General features: G+C 42.7%; 1 protein-coding gene across 7 annotated transcripts in view; it reads left to right on the top strand.

The window, feature by feature from the left end:
* DYNC1I1 (dynein cytoplasmic 1 intermediate chain 1) overlaps positions 1–18,009 on the top strand; it is a 199,740-nt gene that overhangs the window by 168,806 nt on the left and 12,925 nt on the right. For all 7 annotated transcript variants that reach the window (XM_052801851.1, XM_052801870.1, XM_052801841.1 and 4 more), the window contains 2 exons: positions 4,840–4,980; positions 11,298–11,423. In XM_052801851.1, coding sequence (XP_052657811.1) covers positions 4,840–4,980; positions 11,298–11,423 — 267 coding nt within the window. The remainder of the gene's footprint in view (positions 1–4,839; positions 4,981–11,297; positions 11,424–18,009) is intronic.

The following is an 18,009-nucleotide window of genomic DNA, read 5'->3' as shown; positions in this document are numbered from 1 at the left end:
AGGGTCAGAAAGGAAAAGATGAGCCTGGATTCAGCAAAGTAGTAAGAATTCTCTCTCAGGGTGGAGAAGACTGGGTCTAGCAGCTAGGGTCTACAAAACAGTGAAAGAGCTCAGATCCTAACCTGAGTGGAAGTCCCACAACTGTGCCCTGTCTCAGTTTCTTTTGCATCCCTCTGGTCAGTGTGACACCGTAACACTTGCTTTAAATAAAGACAGCAGTTTCTCTTCCCTGTGTGTTATCTATGCCAAAAGAGATGGCCTTCCTTTGACACCTTTTTGTAGGTTTTTTGGTTTTTTTAACGAATAAAGGCTATTTATACAATATTTGGTCCCATAGGGGCCGGAAGCACAGAATCATGGAATCATAGAATGGTTTGGGTTGGAAGGGACCTTAAAGATCATCTAGTTCCAAGCCCCTATTCCTGGTTTGTTCAAGGGCCAGACACAAGAGCAGCCACTCTGCCCAGGACCGCTCCAACTCTGCTCTTTCCAAGTGCCCGAGAGCCGGAGCTTGAGCCTTGAGCCTAAACAAACACATCAGATTGTTCGGAAAGTTTCTATGCCAAGGACTAATGAATCTGTCATATTTGCTGCACACCTAGAAAAACCAAATTAGCTTGAATCAACTTATAATACCGCACAGCACTCATGGCTGTTGTTAATACAGTGTGAGCCAGAAGTACAGGCTTGGCTTGTTGTCTTTAGAACGGAAGACAATGGAGTAGAAAGAAGGGGAGACAACAGAGTATGTGGTGTCACCATACATCTGTACTGCTGAAGGTACAGTCTAGGGAAGTACCTTTAGGTGGAGCTGACACCCACAGAAATTGTGCCAACGTGTAAAACGCTCCCTTCATGAAACAGGCAAAGCCAATAGCTTTTTCCATGGCTTTTCAGAAGTCAGATGCTAGTTAAAACCTGTGGATATGTATACGTTCTTTTATATGGATAATTAGCTACTTTATGTGTGGCACCTCCTGGATTAAAGAAAATTCTTCTATGCAAATAAGAAGAGGAATACACTGGTCAAATTTATATGTGGAAAAAAAGACCTCTTTTATATAAATACGTAATATTTATTTACGTGAGTTTCTTATTTCATAGAGAAGCGCTAATTCCTAGACAGCTCCCGTGTATTTAAAATGTTCACTCTACGTCGTTCTTTTAAACAATGCCCGTTTGCAAACACTGAGGATGAACAATAGATTTTGATGACATGCTTAAATAAATGAGACAAAACCACATGTCTTGGAGTTGGCTTTTTTGCTTTTTCCACTAAATGCTCAAATCCTGTCCTACTGAAATCAATGGTAAAACTCCATTGATTCAGTAGGGCCACATTTTCACCTTAAACTCTCTTTTTCAGTAATAAGTAGATTTGGCACAAGTTTGTCTGAAGATACTGCTTTAAACTATTTCTTCTGTTCTATTGAATAACAGAGTGGGTTGATATTTAAGAATGAAAGCTCATCAAGTTTAGATTTCAGTTGTTTTATAATAATAGCCATATGTTAGTTATAGATTGTGTAAGTCTGAAGTTTTGGTAATTTAAAACTGCTTTAAAGTGACCTTTACATGGTTCCACATTTCAACATTTTCTAAAAGTGGTTGGTGTTGGTCCTTACTCATAAATCCTTACATTAGAAGAATCTGCAGGCCTGGGCCCTTAGTTAAAAGGCTTACAGTAAGGAAGTCCTGCAAACATTTATATACACACTTAACCTTACAAATCGAGTCTTCACAATGAAATCAACATAACTGCTCTCAGTGAGCAAAATCAGACCAGGATGAAATGTCAGCTTTTAAGAAAGGCCACTGGCTCTTACCATTGAAGACAGGATGCTAGGCAAGAGGGCCCTCCAGCCTGACCTGATGCAGTTGTTACCTTCTTCTCTAGTTAAAAAGTGCAAAACAAGACACAGTATGGGAAATACTATCCCCCCCCCCATGCTAGTCAAGCTGGGAGGGCAGGGATGCTGGGGGCACTATGAAAGCTGTAGCTCTGTAGCTCAGCTCCACTGCCACTGCCTGGTGGTACCATATGATTTCTCCCTGTTTTCCCAACCACACTGCAGTTGACCTTGCCTTTTGGTTGGGCTGCTCACATGGCTGCAATTTCTCGTTTCCTTACAGCGCTCCACTCCCTGTTCATCTCCATTCGTGTCTCATTCCTTGCACGTCTGAGATCTTTCTCAAAAGCCGTATTATTCCTGTTGTCCAGATTTTCCCCCTGACTTCCTATCCGACGGAATTATTTCCACTGTTATGGTAAAGGCAATACACACTGCACATCTGCTGTGCTTTTCACCTCAAACACCAGCACTGCAAAAGTGTTTTTATTTTGCTAACAGGGAATCCGAGGCACATCAGCTAAAGCTATTTGCCAGAGACTATACAGCATGTGAACAGCAAGATACAGACTAGAACCACATCTCCTGACCCTTCCTTTTAATGCCTTGGTCTTCAGGCATGAATTGGAAAACAAACTGGCAGAACTAAAAAGAGCATTAAAAAGGTGTTACACCCAAAATAAGATCAAAACAGGTTTTGATATGCTGACAAAAAGGAAATGCTGATTGAAATCTGCCCTGGATTGATTGATATCTTAATAGTCCTCTTCTGTGGAATTTTGTTACTTCTCCCATGACATTAAACGTTAAAATGCTATATATGCAGCACATTTCCCATGCATAAGAAAAACACCAGCCACCTAGCAGTTGACCGGATTTCTTTCCCTTTGGTATACTATTGTGTTCAATGCCCATTTTTCCAACATTTACACGGTTGACGTATTTGAACTAAAACCAGGTGTTTTCAGTGAAAATACACAATACAGCAGGTAGACATTGTGGATCTGTATGGCCCGCTCTAAATATTATTTCCCAGATCACAGCTGTAAGGATTCACTTTGAAATTTCCTATGAAATACCTCTGCCTCTTCAAAAGCTTAGTCTTCATTTGGCCCTCAACCTGCAAAAGCTTTAGCACAGGCATGTAATTCCATTCACACATGTAACTCCCTCCACTGGTACTGATAATATACTAAGCAGATACATATGTGTTTGGAGAACACGACCTTGTTTAGGTAAGAAAATATTCTTGTAATTTTTTTCCTTTTCTTTTGCAAAACTCCAGCTTTGGAAAAGAAATAAAAATGTTGTATAAATTTGAGGTTATAAGCTCAAGCTCTAATTTCATTTTATTGTCACACAAAACAAAATGCATGCTATTCTTAGGAAATGCACAAAAAAACGTTAGGCCACTTATAAAAATTTGGGACCCGATCCTGTAATCATTCAAAGTGCCTTTCATTAATTCAAGTATAGGAAAAACTGGCCTATTGAACCTGATCCCTTTGTATCTTCACTATTTTTTCAAAGGACAAAGTCATGTAATTAAATCTCTGGATGCTTTTTATAGTCTTTCGTAATACCTGTGATGAGCAGAAATATACCTGAATTATTTACAATACGGGACTGCCATAACAACGCGTCACGTGAATACTCACAAACAGAGCAGTATAGAGAGACGTGTGTGCGCACACACCGGTCCATGTGCCGAGCCGCAGCGCTTGCGGCCCCAACGAAGCACGTTGTGTAGTGCAGGAGCACCAAAAACAAAACTGGCGAGGACCCAGCGGTAAACGGAGATTAAACCGACTGCTTTATCGCTCTACATGAACCATATGCGACAGAAAAGCGATACAATGATTGCAATGTCAGTCGCTCCACTTTTCGGAAAGATAACGCACGGCTACGCAACGCATGGAGGCGTTCCCGATATTGTTTCCTTCGTAAAGCGAACGGGGGTGCATTCCTGAGGGACCTGGCCGAGACAGAGCCTATAGACGGGACCTTGACATGTGCGGTGCTTAATTTCTCGCGGAAGTCTCCGCGAGAGGCCGGCGCGGGGCCGGGCGCGCTCCTCCCCGCCGTGCCCCGCTCGCCAGGGAGGCGGCAGGGCCGCCGCAGGCAGCTGGCGGCGGAGGGAGACCCTCGGAGAAGTCCCATTGTTTAGGTTTCTGTCACAAGCCATGAGAACACTTGATTTCTTTCATCTCTGGAGTCTTCATTATCATTCAAATTTCATTTTCCATTAATTGATCGGGGATTAGCGAAGCCATTATGCAAAAATTAGACAAGCCAGATGGGATGAATAATTCATGACGGACAATTAGACTCGATTCCCGGTGGTGTACTTCCTAACTTCCCTAAGACTTCCCGCCTGCTGGAGAGGACAGCCTTCGCTCCGGGCAGAGCCGGGCACGGCCGTCCGCACGGCGCCCCGGCGGGGCGGCCGCAGGGCGCGGGCCGGCGGCGGGAAGCCGGGCCCTCGGGCGGCACGCGGGGCTGGGCCTGTGCGGGCGCTGGGTCGCCCCGCCCGCCGCTAGGTGGCAGGCGCCGCCCGCGGTGCGCGGAGGGCCGCGCAGGCCGCCGCGCGGCTCCCCGCCGGTCTCACGATCCTTATCGGGTGCGACCGCAAGCCCGGTTGGCTCGGGCGGGCACGGCGGTGCCGGCCGGCCTCCACCTCTCGCACCCCCCCCCCCCCCCCCCCCCTTCCCGCGCCGCCGCCGGGGTGTCGGCCGGGAGCGGGAGAGGCCGCGGGCGCTCCCCCCCGCCCCGTCACCCGCGCGTCCCACACCCCTCACGCCGGGCATCTCATTTATCCCACCGGACAGTTGTTGCCCCATTAAAGCGCAGTCCCACCCTTCGCGAGGACCTTTCATCTGGGGAAGTTTTATGACACTTTGTAAATGTGCAAAGTTTTTAATTAGACTCGCCAGACAGCCCCAGGCAGCACTAGCGCCACGAAGTCTTCATGCTTCTCTCTGCTTTACAGCACAACAAGCCGCTCTACTCCTTTGAAGACAATGCCGACTATGTCTACGATGTCATGTGGTCGCCAGTGCATCCCGCGCTCTTCGCCTCCGTGGACGGAATGGGGCGCCTGGATCTGTGGAACCTGAATAACGACACCGAGGTGAGGCGGCGCGGCGGCCCGGCGGCGGCCGGTGGCGGGAAGGCGAGGGCGGGCGGGCGCGGCGGGGCGCCGGGCGAGACCTTAACCCTGTGAGGGCCGGCGGCGCGGCGCTGCCGAGCACCCCCTCGCCCACCCCCGCCGGAGGTCTGCGGGGGCGCCGGGCTCCCTCAGGGCGCGGAGAGCCCGGCGTCGGCCGCCGCCCGCGCCCCGGGGCGCGGCGGGGAGGGCAGGTCCCGCTGCCGGGGGCGCCTGACCGCCCCCCTCCCCCGCCCGCCTTCCCTCCCGCCTCCCTCCTTCCCCCGCGGCGCGGCTGCTGCTCCCGGGTACCTGTCAGGGGTGGGGAGGGCCGGCTCCGGCACCCCCGGCAGAAAGCCAACACAAATAAATAGCCACGGTGCCGACTCGGGAAGGAGCCTCCTTCCCCTCTCTTGTTATTTTAAGGTGCACTTTTAAACCGCGCCCGTTCTGTAGTTTTCTGTTTTGGGCCCCCCCCCCCCGCCCCGCTTCTGGCACACCGCGCTTCAGCCAGGCGCTTCAAACGCCCCGTTTTCGATGCCTCCCCGCACTCAGGTGGTCACACCTCGGCAGCCCGGCCGCCACGGCCATAGGCCTGCCTGTCCTGCCGCCTGCGGCGGGGGCCGAGGCGCCGGGCAGCCCCTCGCCGGCCGCCCGCGCTCAGGAGGTGCTTCGTCTCTGGGTGGGAGACCTCATTTCGCTTCGTATTTATCCTCTGCGCCATATCCTCTGGAGATGATAACTCGCAAGCCCCATACCAGTGGCTCCAGCGTGTCAGAAACCCAGTGTGCCCCTGCATCTTCCCTTGCCTCCTGCCCTTCTGAGTCGCTAGCTGCTCCGCTTGAATATTTTAAGCGTGGGGCCTCTCTCTCACGTGTTATTTGTGATTTTATACCCTCACCTTTTTCCTCTTTAAAATTTGCTGCAACACTCAAAAGGCACAAATGCAAATAAAAAATAAGTTTTCTTTCCATCGCTGTTAACTAAATTGTGGGGAGAACTGGGGAGGAAACATCGCACCTTTGAATTTCGCTGACAAGAAAGGATTAGTCAGAGAGCTTTCTGCAAAATTTGGGAATGAAAAATACTGTATTTTTGAAAAAAAGTCATTTTCTAAACGTGCCAAACACCACTTTTTCTTCTATTATTTCAGATTTTTAAAAATGCTGCAGACTTGTATAGATACTATTTATTCTGGATTTGAGTTTCCCCCAAAAATGGTTTTGAGAAAACCTCTTATGTCGCTTGAGGTCAGTCTTAGATGGCCAGCAATCAGAATCAAAATATTTTTCCACAACTGAAGTCTTGCATATTTTTACTTAATATTATGTAAAATTAAGAACAAACAGACTGTAAAAAAAAAAAAAGCCACGTATTAACTGACAGTTTCTTTTTATTTCCAAAAAAGAGAAGACTGAAGAGCAAGCAGCAGTATTTTGCCCCCCCCATACACCCTGTTTTTTACAATTTTTTTTTTCCTTAAGATTAGTTTGATCATTAATACACCTTTCACGTAAACATGCTATACATTTCAGACAGAGTAAAATACAGGCGCAGTTTATGGCTTCCAGTGAGTAGTGCTTGCCATAAATAAGCATGGACAGGTAAGAGGAACCAGCACCGGGCGCTGCATTGTCAAGGGGAGCAGTGAGGCCTTTTGAAGTGCTCTGAGCAGGAAGCAGTGCAGCCTTTTTAATTAGAGCACATACAGCTGGAGGATATACAGGAGGAGTCTCCTCAGAATTTATTTTGGGAAGGGAGGGACATATCCTTCAGGTGTTCTCATTAATGCAGGCTTAAACACAGAGCATAAACCCCAGCATTTTAAGAAGAAAAAAAAAAAATAACCCTTTCCCCCCAAATACCAGGGCTGAAATCCTGCTCTGCTTGAAATCAACTGATGTTTTGCCATTTATCTCAATGAGACCATAATTTATTTCCAAAAAATTAGTATGGACTGCTTGATCCCATTCCCATCAATAATAAGGCTGTACGTAGAAAACTGCTGATATATTTTCAGTGTGTTTACATATAAATACATAGGAACATCAGGAAAAAAAATAATTTCAAGCTCGATCCTGCTTTTCTTCTGCACGCAAGGCCACCCCTGATTTCACAAATGATTTCCATTCTGAGAGGTCAAAACCAGCTCTCATGTAAGGATCAGACTGGAATTATTTCTGTGGTATCTGAGCTTTGTATTTTTATGAGAATCGAATTTGGGTCTCTGGAGGCAGAAATACCATTTGGTTTCCTTACTGAGCACTGATGAAACAAATTTAAAAAATCTCTATAAATGATAAACTGGCGGATTCTGAATAGTTGTGAGGTTTTGTTATGCGGGAGAAGCAGCAACAGTAGCACTGAAGGAGAGAACTGTAAGCAGTTCTTTTAAACACCGTAACTGAAAGTGATTGTTGTTTGCTTTTACCCACTATCTGGTAGGTCATAATTAGTTTATAATTTTCAAGATTTCTGTGATTGATTATGCCATGTAAGTCTGCACTGCTGTTTGCTAAGAAAAAGTCCTTGTCGGCACTTTTGCCTTTGTAATAAGAAATCTTGAAACACCTATTTTTTAGATCATTATTACTTTTAGATGTCAGATATGTGATGTCGAAGTATTTGTGAAGACAGTAGAAAATGACAGGTATATTAATGTGTTTAACTGCTAGCTATTGATAAAAATCTCTGTGTAGGAAATAGGTATTATTGTTGTTAATGAGACCTGGTTTTGTTTAATTTGGGAAATAAGCCACATTATTACTTAGGTATTATTATAAACCAATTAAGAAAATACCTGGTTTTAGTTACAATATGCTACCTTCAAATTTTTGAACTGTAACACAGTTTCTACTAGTGTTACTCCTCATATTTATTAAAAACATTTCTCCTGAGAGCTACATGCTTTCTGATCACAATAACTAAAATCATTTGACTGTACCACAGATTTAATCAAGCTAATTGTTCTCAAAATCTCAGTGTAAAGTAACAAGGGTGTTTGCATGCTTCATGTTGTTCTGTGGATACCAGAAATTGTTCTTGTAATAGCAGCGAAAGTCATCACGTTTTATTTTATATTTGATAAAAGAATATTAAAAAAACCTTAAGCAAAAAATCCTTACTCCTTCATTCTTTTGCAAACTGAATATAATTCTTATGGATCAGTATAGTGAGGTTTGCAGATAGTTTCAGCATACTACATGCCAATTTCTTACTCGTGTCTGGAACATTTCTTTTTTGATCAAGATTGGAGAAGGTCTCTAGGTTACTGGTGAGTCTTACTTATCTATAAACTGATACTAAACTGACTTACAAAATTGCTTATTTCTGCTGTGTTACATCCCATTCAAATGTTTGTTGGGGTTTTTTTGCATGCCATACCTTAGCTTTGAAAGTGTGAAGATGGTGTCTATTTCTAGAAACAGATGATGTATTTGCAAGCAGGTTTTGACACTACATAAGCAATAACACTAAAAAAATAAAAGGTATATTCTTACCATGTAGGTTTTTCTGACTCCATCTTTCTTAATCTGTTACCTGTTAAAATCTCATTTCAAAATTGTTAAAAATCTGACAAGCACCAACTTCAGAGAATTTGTGAAGTGTTTAAAATGTGATTTTAAAAACATAATGCTACCATTATAAAATAAACTCTTATCTTTGAAATCTAAAATAGGCATATGTAATTTAACCTATCACTACTGAGAGAGACAAATCTATTTTAAGATACTATGGTTTAACTATATTTCTCTCCGTATCACTGGAGAAAAGGCTTTTTATTTAGATTTTTAAAGACTGTTTCATTATTGCTTTTTTATTTTGTTAGATAGCTTTGTGGAATAGTAACAGGATTTTACAAAACCATCGGGTTTTGAAAAAAAGCATGGGCTGTGTCTTGTGTCTGTGGCATGCATGCTGCTTATTTTTATGTGGAACACTGAAAGAATGCTGTATTAACAAAAAAAAAGCTCTAGAGTTATGTATTTCAGCCTTCTGAAAGATTTTGTGAAAATTCAGTGCCTTAAATATACGCTGCGTATATTTGTATATGAAACAAATATCTTTGATCTACAGTTTTCTGAGAAACATAGCTGGTTAGTGGATTAGTCCTCTAAAATGTGGCATTTAGTTGTTTGAAGAAACTGATTTCCAAATGTTTTGAAATTAATTTTGGCTGGAATTAAAATAGCTTTTTTTTTTTTATAATTCAGTGATCACAGGACTAAAACTTGCTTGTTTTCTACTGTGATTTTATCATGGATCAATGACCCCATGTCAGATTTAGGCCACTGACTCTCACCCACTAAGCAGTAACAGTTGGGACGAGGAGTTGGAGCGTGCCAGCTTTTTGGGTAATACTGCCTTGGACAGGACCTAGGCCTTGCACAATGAGGAGATGAGTCCAGTAGCTTATTTGCATTTGAATGACTTCTTGGGGGGGGGGCAGAGGATGGTGTCTGCTTTCTGATTGCTATCCAGCATTATTTCTACATCATTCTGCAAACAAAATCCTCTTGGCATTTCACATATGGGCCTCAGGACACTACCATGAAGCCCTTTGCTGAGGTGACGCTTTAGCTTGGCAGGCTCGTTGTGCTCGAGCTGCCACTTTGGTATTGCAGCCTTGTGTCTGGGTCGGTGAGGAGGAGGAGGAAGAGTGGGGAGTCTCCAGGGGGAGAGGGGCAGGGCGAGCAGCCCTGCTTCCCGGTGCTTGTCCTGCTGCTGGCATGGCCGCGCATGTGCTGCGGCCATAACGAGAGTCTCGGGAAGTCTGCAAAGGTTCAGCTTCCTACTGTCACTCATCTTGTGTGACACAATGAAGGCGTTAGAACTGAGGAGAAGGAGATTGGCATGGGAGCTATACAATGCTTGTTTTAAAATTATTCTCCTGGATCTTTGGACCTATCTCACAACTACAATATAAAGCTACAGCCAGAGAACCAAGATGGAAGTCAGCAAAATATGTTTTTGTTAATCTTGTCAGTTTGTCAGTGTTCAGACCAGGCTTTAATACCACCTTCAAGCTGCTTTCTTCCTGCTTCTGCTGCATTGTGCCAACAAGGAGGACAGAAGGAGTACCTGTCACTCCTCCAGAGATAGCCTGGGCTCTGGTTCCTGTTCAACTACCTCTTCTTGCCTGGGCTGCTCTCCAATTTCATGTCCATTTGTAGATCCCAGGACACCCCCTTGTGCCCATCTCACCATGTGACCAAGACCTGTTCTCACAGATGGATCTGGTGGAGGAGCTGCTTTTGCAGCTATCCTATCCTGTTTGCCCTGACCTAAAAAGCCTTGTTTGGAAGACCATCACGCCAAGCTCCAGGCTCCTTGCTCAGGCAGGTTCTCCTATTAAAGGCAGCTGAGTGGAGCTTTAGCAGACCTGTAGGTTACTGTCATTTGTCTTATGAGGTGACCTAAATCAACTGAGTGATCTACCTATCTGGGACAAACACCCACACAGTTCCTTCCTCCTGCAGCATCTTTTGATGCCCTCATTCCAGCGTAGATTGCAAATACTTCTCCTAAGATCATGTTCATTGCTTTATTCGTCCCACGCATTAACCAGAATCTTTATGTATTCTTGTGGATCACCTGTTAAGTTGGTTGACTTGGGGCGGGGAGGAGGATTGGAAATTAGACAGCATCCAGGTGTATTTAAAGCAGAAGAAGTCTCCTGGGGACATAAAAGAGAATTGTGGGAACATATTGTAGGAGTTCCTAAATGTCAGCTCAGCTGTTCTCACTTCTGCCATGTCCTTGCTCTGAAGTGATTAGCTCAGGACTTTTCTGACGTAGTACCTAAGTTTCGACCTCTGCATCTAGCCGCAGAGGTGAGTATGGATTTAAAGGATGTGTCAGCATGAATACAGGGATGTGTCTGCCAACCGTCAGGTTATCTGGGCCCGAGTCAGAGGCCAGAAGCCAGGGCAGGACTGAAGCCAAGTCCTACCCTCAGTTGGTTCTTGGTCATAAGTCAGTGACTTTTGAGAAAGAAGCAGATGTGGTTTCACATGTCTCCGAGGTTAAGGGGAAAAAACTGTTTCATTTACTGTCCTTTACTGTGGAGAAGTCTTCCCTGCTCATTCCAAGCAATCTCTTACTCCTTCCTCTTTTTAGCACATGTGATCGAAGAAACAATGAACCCTTTTTCTTCCCCCCCCGACGAGGGTTGTATGTTATTTCCAGCAATGCCAAGGGACTTGTGACTCACCCAGCTAAGCAGGACATGTTCAAAACTGACCCCCAGGTTCACAGGCAGTGTGATTTTATTGTCCTTTCTGTTCCTATTGTTTCGACAGGTTCCCACAGCCAGTGTCACCATAGAAGGAGCTTCTGCCCTCAACCGTGTCCGCTGGGCCCAGGCTGGGAAGGAGGTAGCAGTTGGTGATTCAGAAGGCCGCATATGGATCTATGATGTTGGAGAGGTATTATTATTGGGTTTTGTTTTTTTAAAGCTTGGCTCCTGGAGAATGCCACATCCAAGTTTGATAAAAGATCATGTATCATAACACATAAGTAAGACACCTCCAAAGAATAAGCCACTTTTCTTTCAGTGGAGTCCCTGTTGATTTTGGGTTGCCAACAGTGTGTTTGTTGTAAAGCTACCTTGCAAAAGAGTTAACTAGTTAAAGGCTCATGAGAGAAGACTTTTTTGAAAGTTTTCAGTGTTTTTAAAACTTTTTTTTAATGGGCCTATGGGTACAGTTGGAAAAAGTTACAAAGGAACGTGAAGAGGAAAGCAGAGGTTCAGAAAGAAGCTGTGTTGTTCTGAAGTTGGTCCTGAAGGGTTAACCTTTTATACTCCAGTATCTCTTATTTCATGACTGGCTTAATGCTGTAGATTTTTCTCAGCATGACATGTACAGAATACATCTGTTCTTTTAATACTGAATAATGCTGAATATGTCTGAATATGTGCAAAAGTACAAACAGGAGGAAATGAGAGGTGTCATTGTGGAGGACTGTAGATGTATGTGTGATAAAGAGTATGTAGGTGCTGAGAAATAGTAGAATGTGTATTCTGTTTCTAAGGCTGCTCTCAATTCACCCTGCTACATCTTATAAAAACCATCTAAACTGCAGTGTGTTTGGCACTGATGGAATCTACCTCTTTGTTGATGAATACGGTGTAAAGTGTTCTGTCAGCATTACAATCCCTTGGAACAGTTAAGGGTGAATCTTTGAGCAATCAGCTTTTATGTAGAGAATTTGTTTTCCATCATTATCTGTGATAGGATACTGAGATATCCATCTCTACACAGTAGGGAAACATTATAGAATACATACAGAATTATCTGTAACTCTCATAAAGTGATTTTATGGCCCATAGCAAAATTGCTTGTGCATGACTCATGTTTTTGGATTGCATTCACTTGTGCAGGAGTTGCCTTTCCTCACAAATGTTTGCTGAAACTTCTTGCCATATTGTTAGCATAATTTCTAAACTGTCTAAGGTTACCGTGCTCAGATTTCCACTATGACACTGACAGGTCAGGCTGTTTTTATTTAGTTTTCATTTTTGCATGACTCTTCCGAAAAGGTGGTTTTTCTGTCTTCCAAGTGAAACGATAGGCTATGGCAATGTCTTTGATGACAGCGCAGTCTGATCTTGTCTGGGAGTCTAGACGGGCTGTAGAAATGTCTCTTTTTGCATATCATACACCAAATAATCATTCATAGGATTGTTTATCCCTGCAAGCTCACCCAGGAGAAAATAGATGTAGTGTTCTATGCAGAAGAAGTAATATTTAAGTTTTTGGCCTTTCCTCTTTATAATCAGACTTCAACCTGCAAAATGAGTCACAGTGATACACTCAGATCAAAAAGAAAGACAGGCTTCTATTACTTGAAAAAGAAAAGACTGTCATTCAACAGTATTTATTTGTGTGAGTCCAGATCAGTGTTACATAAAGTGTTCTGCTTCACGGATGTTGCATGCCCTGCCTGTGCAGAGCCCCAGCATCTCCAGCTCAGCTCCATACACACTTATGCAAACAGATGGATGTCCATCCACGTGGCTGCTGACAGGCCATTGCCACCCCTCCTCCTCTTCCGTAATGAATGAAGGAGCTCATTAATTTGTTGCCTGGTTCATTTTGGCAGTATCAGTCTCTGCAGTAATTCCTGTACCAAATTTAGGAGGGGTGGTCTGGGCTGCAACAGCTTTAGATACTACTAGGACTGCTGCGTTGTTAGTGGCTTTTTCTGGTTTAAAAAAGAAGGGTGCTCATATATTCTCCAGCACAACTCTTCTCACTATAAAGCCTTAAGTGAGATGCAGAAAGACTTTGCAGCTCAAGAGCCTGGAACCAAGGGTTTGTACAGTGAATAACAGCTTCTTCAGTCATTAACCCTCTGTGCCAGTCCATAAAGAGCTCTCTGATGAGTTATTCCCTGCTTAGCTGTCCTCAGGCATGACACACGGGGAATTCACAGCATGCACGTGCACTTTTGGAAGTGTCTGGCAGAAATATGGCAGCCTTTAAGGCTCTCTCTTTACTTCAGTGTGCAAACACTGGCCAGCTCCATGGCTCAGCTGGGGTCCTCTTTTGACTGTCCTATTTGTATGGGTTTGATTCTGGGATATGATGGGGCTGGTCTGACAGTTTAAAATGGGCTGTCCTTCTCCCACTGCCAGCCAGCCAGCCCTAGCCATATCGCTCGCTGCCCAGTTTTTGTGCTGGTAGCAGTGCTTGTCACCACCCACGTTGTGGGGAGGGATATAGATCAGCAGAGAAGTATTGATTTTTTTTGTTTGTTTGGGTTTTTTTGTTTTCTTTGGGGTAATTTTCTCCATGAACTGACTCAGTGTGAGAGTAGGTGAACAAGCACGTAGCTGGGGGCAAGGGGCTGGGAGCTGGACTGTACAGCTGCTGGGAGCACCTAGCTTTCATATTTTACCCAGCAGTACTGCAAAGCCTGACACCTAAGCTGTGACAGTTGACCTTTCAGCAATAGCACTCTACCCATCTCCTACAGCATCAACTTTTGAAAAGGCCTCATCACTGGAAGAACTCATCCCTGCCTGACTGATAACTCAGTAGCATCTACTTATTTGAAGGTGCATGTCTCTGATTTGGGAAGATGGGTGTGATTACTCGCATTAGAAAGTCAGCAGCCCACTTTACAAAGACCCTAAATACACTCACCAAAAACATTAATGCTCCAATTATACTGTACCCTTTTTAAAACCTTTCTTTTTTCATGTCTGTGAGGATCACATTAGATCAGCTGTAAATTCATAAAACATTGGTTCTATCAGAAAAATTGTGATTATATTTGTATTATAATAAAGCACAGTGTCTTTGAATTTCACATTACTATATAAGCAATTTTTCTTACCTGTTTGAACAGATGGAATTGACTCCATGAATTTTGATCAGAGCAGAAAACATCAGGGTATCAAATCATTAAGGAAAAAATTAAGTGATAGGAATTTTTACTTCGGTAGATTCATCAGAGTTTTAAGGAACTATTCTAGAGAACAGTAAAGTTTACTGCTGCTATTAACCCATATGGTGTAAGGAGAAAACATTATAGGGCCTAAGTGAAAACGTAAGACACGAGGACTAACCTTGCATCCTTTGTGGAGGCAAGGAGCGTGAGATCAGGGCTGTTTCACTTGTGTAAGTATTTAGGATTTGGCCCTCTTTGATACGTTATCTAGTCATATTCTTTATGACATAAGAAATGGCAGAAACATGAAGGACATGGCACGGTCCATGACCAGGGAGTTAAAAATAATGGTGACATTTTCAGTTAGGCTATATAATGTTATCTCCTTAGAGTATGTACTTTTAGTTGTTTGATTTCGGCATTGTGTCTGAAAATAACTGAACACGTTTATTTTCACAGTGAGTGGTCTATTTTCTCCTCAATGCGTGTGCTTTATGCCCATTAGCATTAATAGGAGTTATACACACACTTCCAGGGGAGAGGAGACTTAAATAGTCCATATAGATGTGCTCTTGTGGATCAGTAACCACTGATTTAAAGAATGTGAATTATAAAATGAAATAAAAACCCAAACGCACACACAAAAATCTGATTGTTTCAGTGTGATGGGATCTTAAACCTATATAACTTAACCAGAGAATATAACCAGTCATTCTAAATATACTTTACTCTCTGTAAGATCTAAATATTCAAACCTCTGCTGGTCTAGTAGTTGAGATATTATTATTGTGATAGTATGTATAACATATTTTAGCTTTTGTGGTCTTACAGTTTATTTACTGGGCAGCAAGTTTTCTGTATGGTAGAAGTTGATTTTAACAGAACATGGACCACTGACTATAGATTTATTCACAGGTCCAGGTGATTGATAGTTAGATCTAACTGCATGTCTCTTTTGTAGTTATATTTTCTAGAAAGCTTGCTGCCATTGTGCATGCTTCAGTGATGTTACACAGTTGCCGCTGTCATAAATATTCTCTAACAACCACATTTCTTGCTTACCTGGCTTATTGAGAATGCTCTTTGCACCCTTGGTTGTGAAAGAAGCAGCTTCTCATCCACCTTCCATTATTTCTTTTTTTTTTTTTTCCATTAATCTCTTCCAGGTCATATTCTGCTTGCACTGTGAATAAATAGATAGAAACTGTAAATCAATGATTTATTATTTGATTTTAATAAAATATAAAGTAAGTTTGCAGCACAGGATTGGAGAGTTTGAAACTGTAATCACAAGGAGCTTATTACTGTACATTATTTTGTTAAACTAGTTACAGAACAAACTATTGCATCTGTTTGGCAGTCTTTCAGACAGTTGATTCTAGTCATGCTTTTAAAGGGCAACTAGTATGACAGGTGGAACTGGAGAAAAGTGAGAAAAGGTCTTTCCCTAGACCATCCAGGAAAGCTGGCTCTGCCAAAGCAAGCAGTTACCTGGGATTCATTACACAGTTATTACCTCTGTCTTCATTTCCTTGCAGTGAAATCAGAATCATATTGATGTTTATGTGACTTTGGTAGGTTTCAGAGTTAATATCTCCTTAAGCCCTTTTAGGGCTGCTGTGTTAGGTTGTTTGTGTACTTCCCCATTTGCTCCATGATGGGTGTTAATCCCATATCTCATTTTCAAGTACATGACCAGTGAGGGAGGAGCTGGCAACTGCCTGAAATATGTGGATGAAGTGGTACAGTAAGGAATATCCCACTGGTGCCTATGAAATAATTTCCTTTGATTTCAGCGGCCTTTAACAGCTGCTCTGAGATTCTTAGGGTTTTAGACGGAGAGAAATGCGTATTTGTGACCAACTCTCACATTTCAGCATGGCTACAGTCACTTCTTTTTCTGGGTAGAGTGGGGAAGGGTTGGTACTTTGTACTCCTACCTTGAGACCCTTGTGTTTCACTATAGATTTCATATGGAAAACATAGCCAACATCTCTTTCAGGCAGTTAAAAACTGCTGTAGCCCAGAGAGAGAAATACGAAACTAGGTTTTGTGTCATGTAGTTATCCAGGTAGATTTTCCAGTAAGTTTACTTTTGCCATCATAAAGCTCTCGTAGAGCATATATTGAGTTAGGAAATGTTTTTGCCGCAAAACCAGAGTTGAGACTTGCCATAAAATATTTTGTTTTAAAATCTGTGTTGAGTTACAAGTATTCTTGGAACACAGATAAATGGCTTACACACATATTGTAAAGGCAAATTTGAGCAATAATAAGGGGTTGTGCTTACAACCAAGTTTTATTCAAAGCATTCAAAGATCAAGTAAGATACAGTAGTTACAACAACACACACAATCCAGGCATAAAGGATAATTAAATGGATTGTGAGGCAGTGCCTGAATTTCACCATTGATATTTTTGCTAGGGAGGTTGGAATACTGGCCTCGGAGACTTTTAAAAGCATGTTTTAACAAAGCAGAATCTCTTAAGAGTTGTTGGAAAATGTAAAGAGCTAAGGTTTTGATTTGCTTCCCCTCTGCCCCGTTTTATAATGTTCAGTCTTGAGAGACTTTTAAAACTGGAAGCTCTTAGAGATGACAAAAAAAAAAAAAAAGAGAGAGAATGACAGCATACTAGGAACTCCAGCTTTTTACTTTAATAATATCTGAAATATTGAACAGAACAAGTTCTTCATCCCTCGTTGTCATTTGAATTTTGACTGATATAGCCAGTATTCACAAAGGGATTTTTGAAGTAGGTTAAATAAGAACTCCCTAATGAAAAAAATGCACTAGTTTGAAATCAGTCAATTTAATTACTGTGTTTTATGAAGGCCATTACCCATTGCTGATTACTAGGGTGATAAAATCTTTAAGCTTTGGTAGCCTCCATAGGGGGTGAGCCGATCTAAGTAGAGCAAAGTCCAGTCATTATCACCCTAAATACTTGTGTTTCTCATTACAATATTCATTACTTTAGGTTACTGTGAATGCTTTGAGGTCTTTATGTAAGCACTGGTTTATTCTCCTGTAGAAAAACAATGTTGTTACATTGATAAGTTAAAACCAAGCATTTATATACTTTTACAGTTTGAAACGAGGCTTGGCTACATCCAGACATAGAAATGCATACATTTATGCCCATGAGTACCCCTATACGCATGGCTGTGTGCTTGTTGGTCATACTAGTCTGGTAAGAAATGGAAAAGGATATGAGTTACCTTGTTCTTTCAGTCGTGTTTTGGTACTTACACAAGCTGGAATGGAGGCTTGCATTATGAATAACAATCTTTATTGGGGAAGTGCTTTTCAAGAGGGAAAACTGAGCCATGATCTAACTAATCTGACTTACCCAAGGCTGGTTGCTGAGGGTTGGAGCTATTTATCTCCAGTGCCAGTCTAGGGCCTTGCGCTTCCCTTTCCCTGCCACCTCTTGCACATCACGCAGCATCACTGCTTCTCTGCCCCTCTCCGTCACCTTCATTGTGGCCTTCTGACTTACAAAGCAGCTTCATAAAAACGATGTTATTTAAAGGATTACTTCAAAATCATTTCCCCTCTTGTTTAAAAATGTGTATTTTTTAAAAGAATGCTTGACACTTATCAGGGAGAGATG

Source organism: Harpia harpyja, chromosome 1 (assembly GCF_026419915.1).
Source record: "Harpia harpyja isolate bHarHar1 chromosome 1, bHarHar1 primary haplotype, whole genome shotgun sequence".
Taxonomy (NCBI): domain Eukaryota; kingdom Metazoa; phylum Chordata; class Aves; order Accipitriformes; family Accipitridae; genus Harpia; species Harpia harpyja.
Note: the sequence above shows the minus strand (reverse complement) of the source record. Positions and strands in the feature narration are given on the sequence as shown.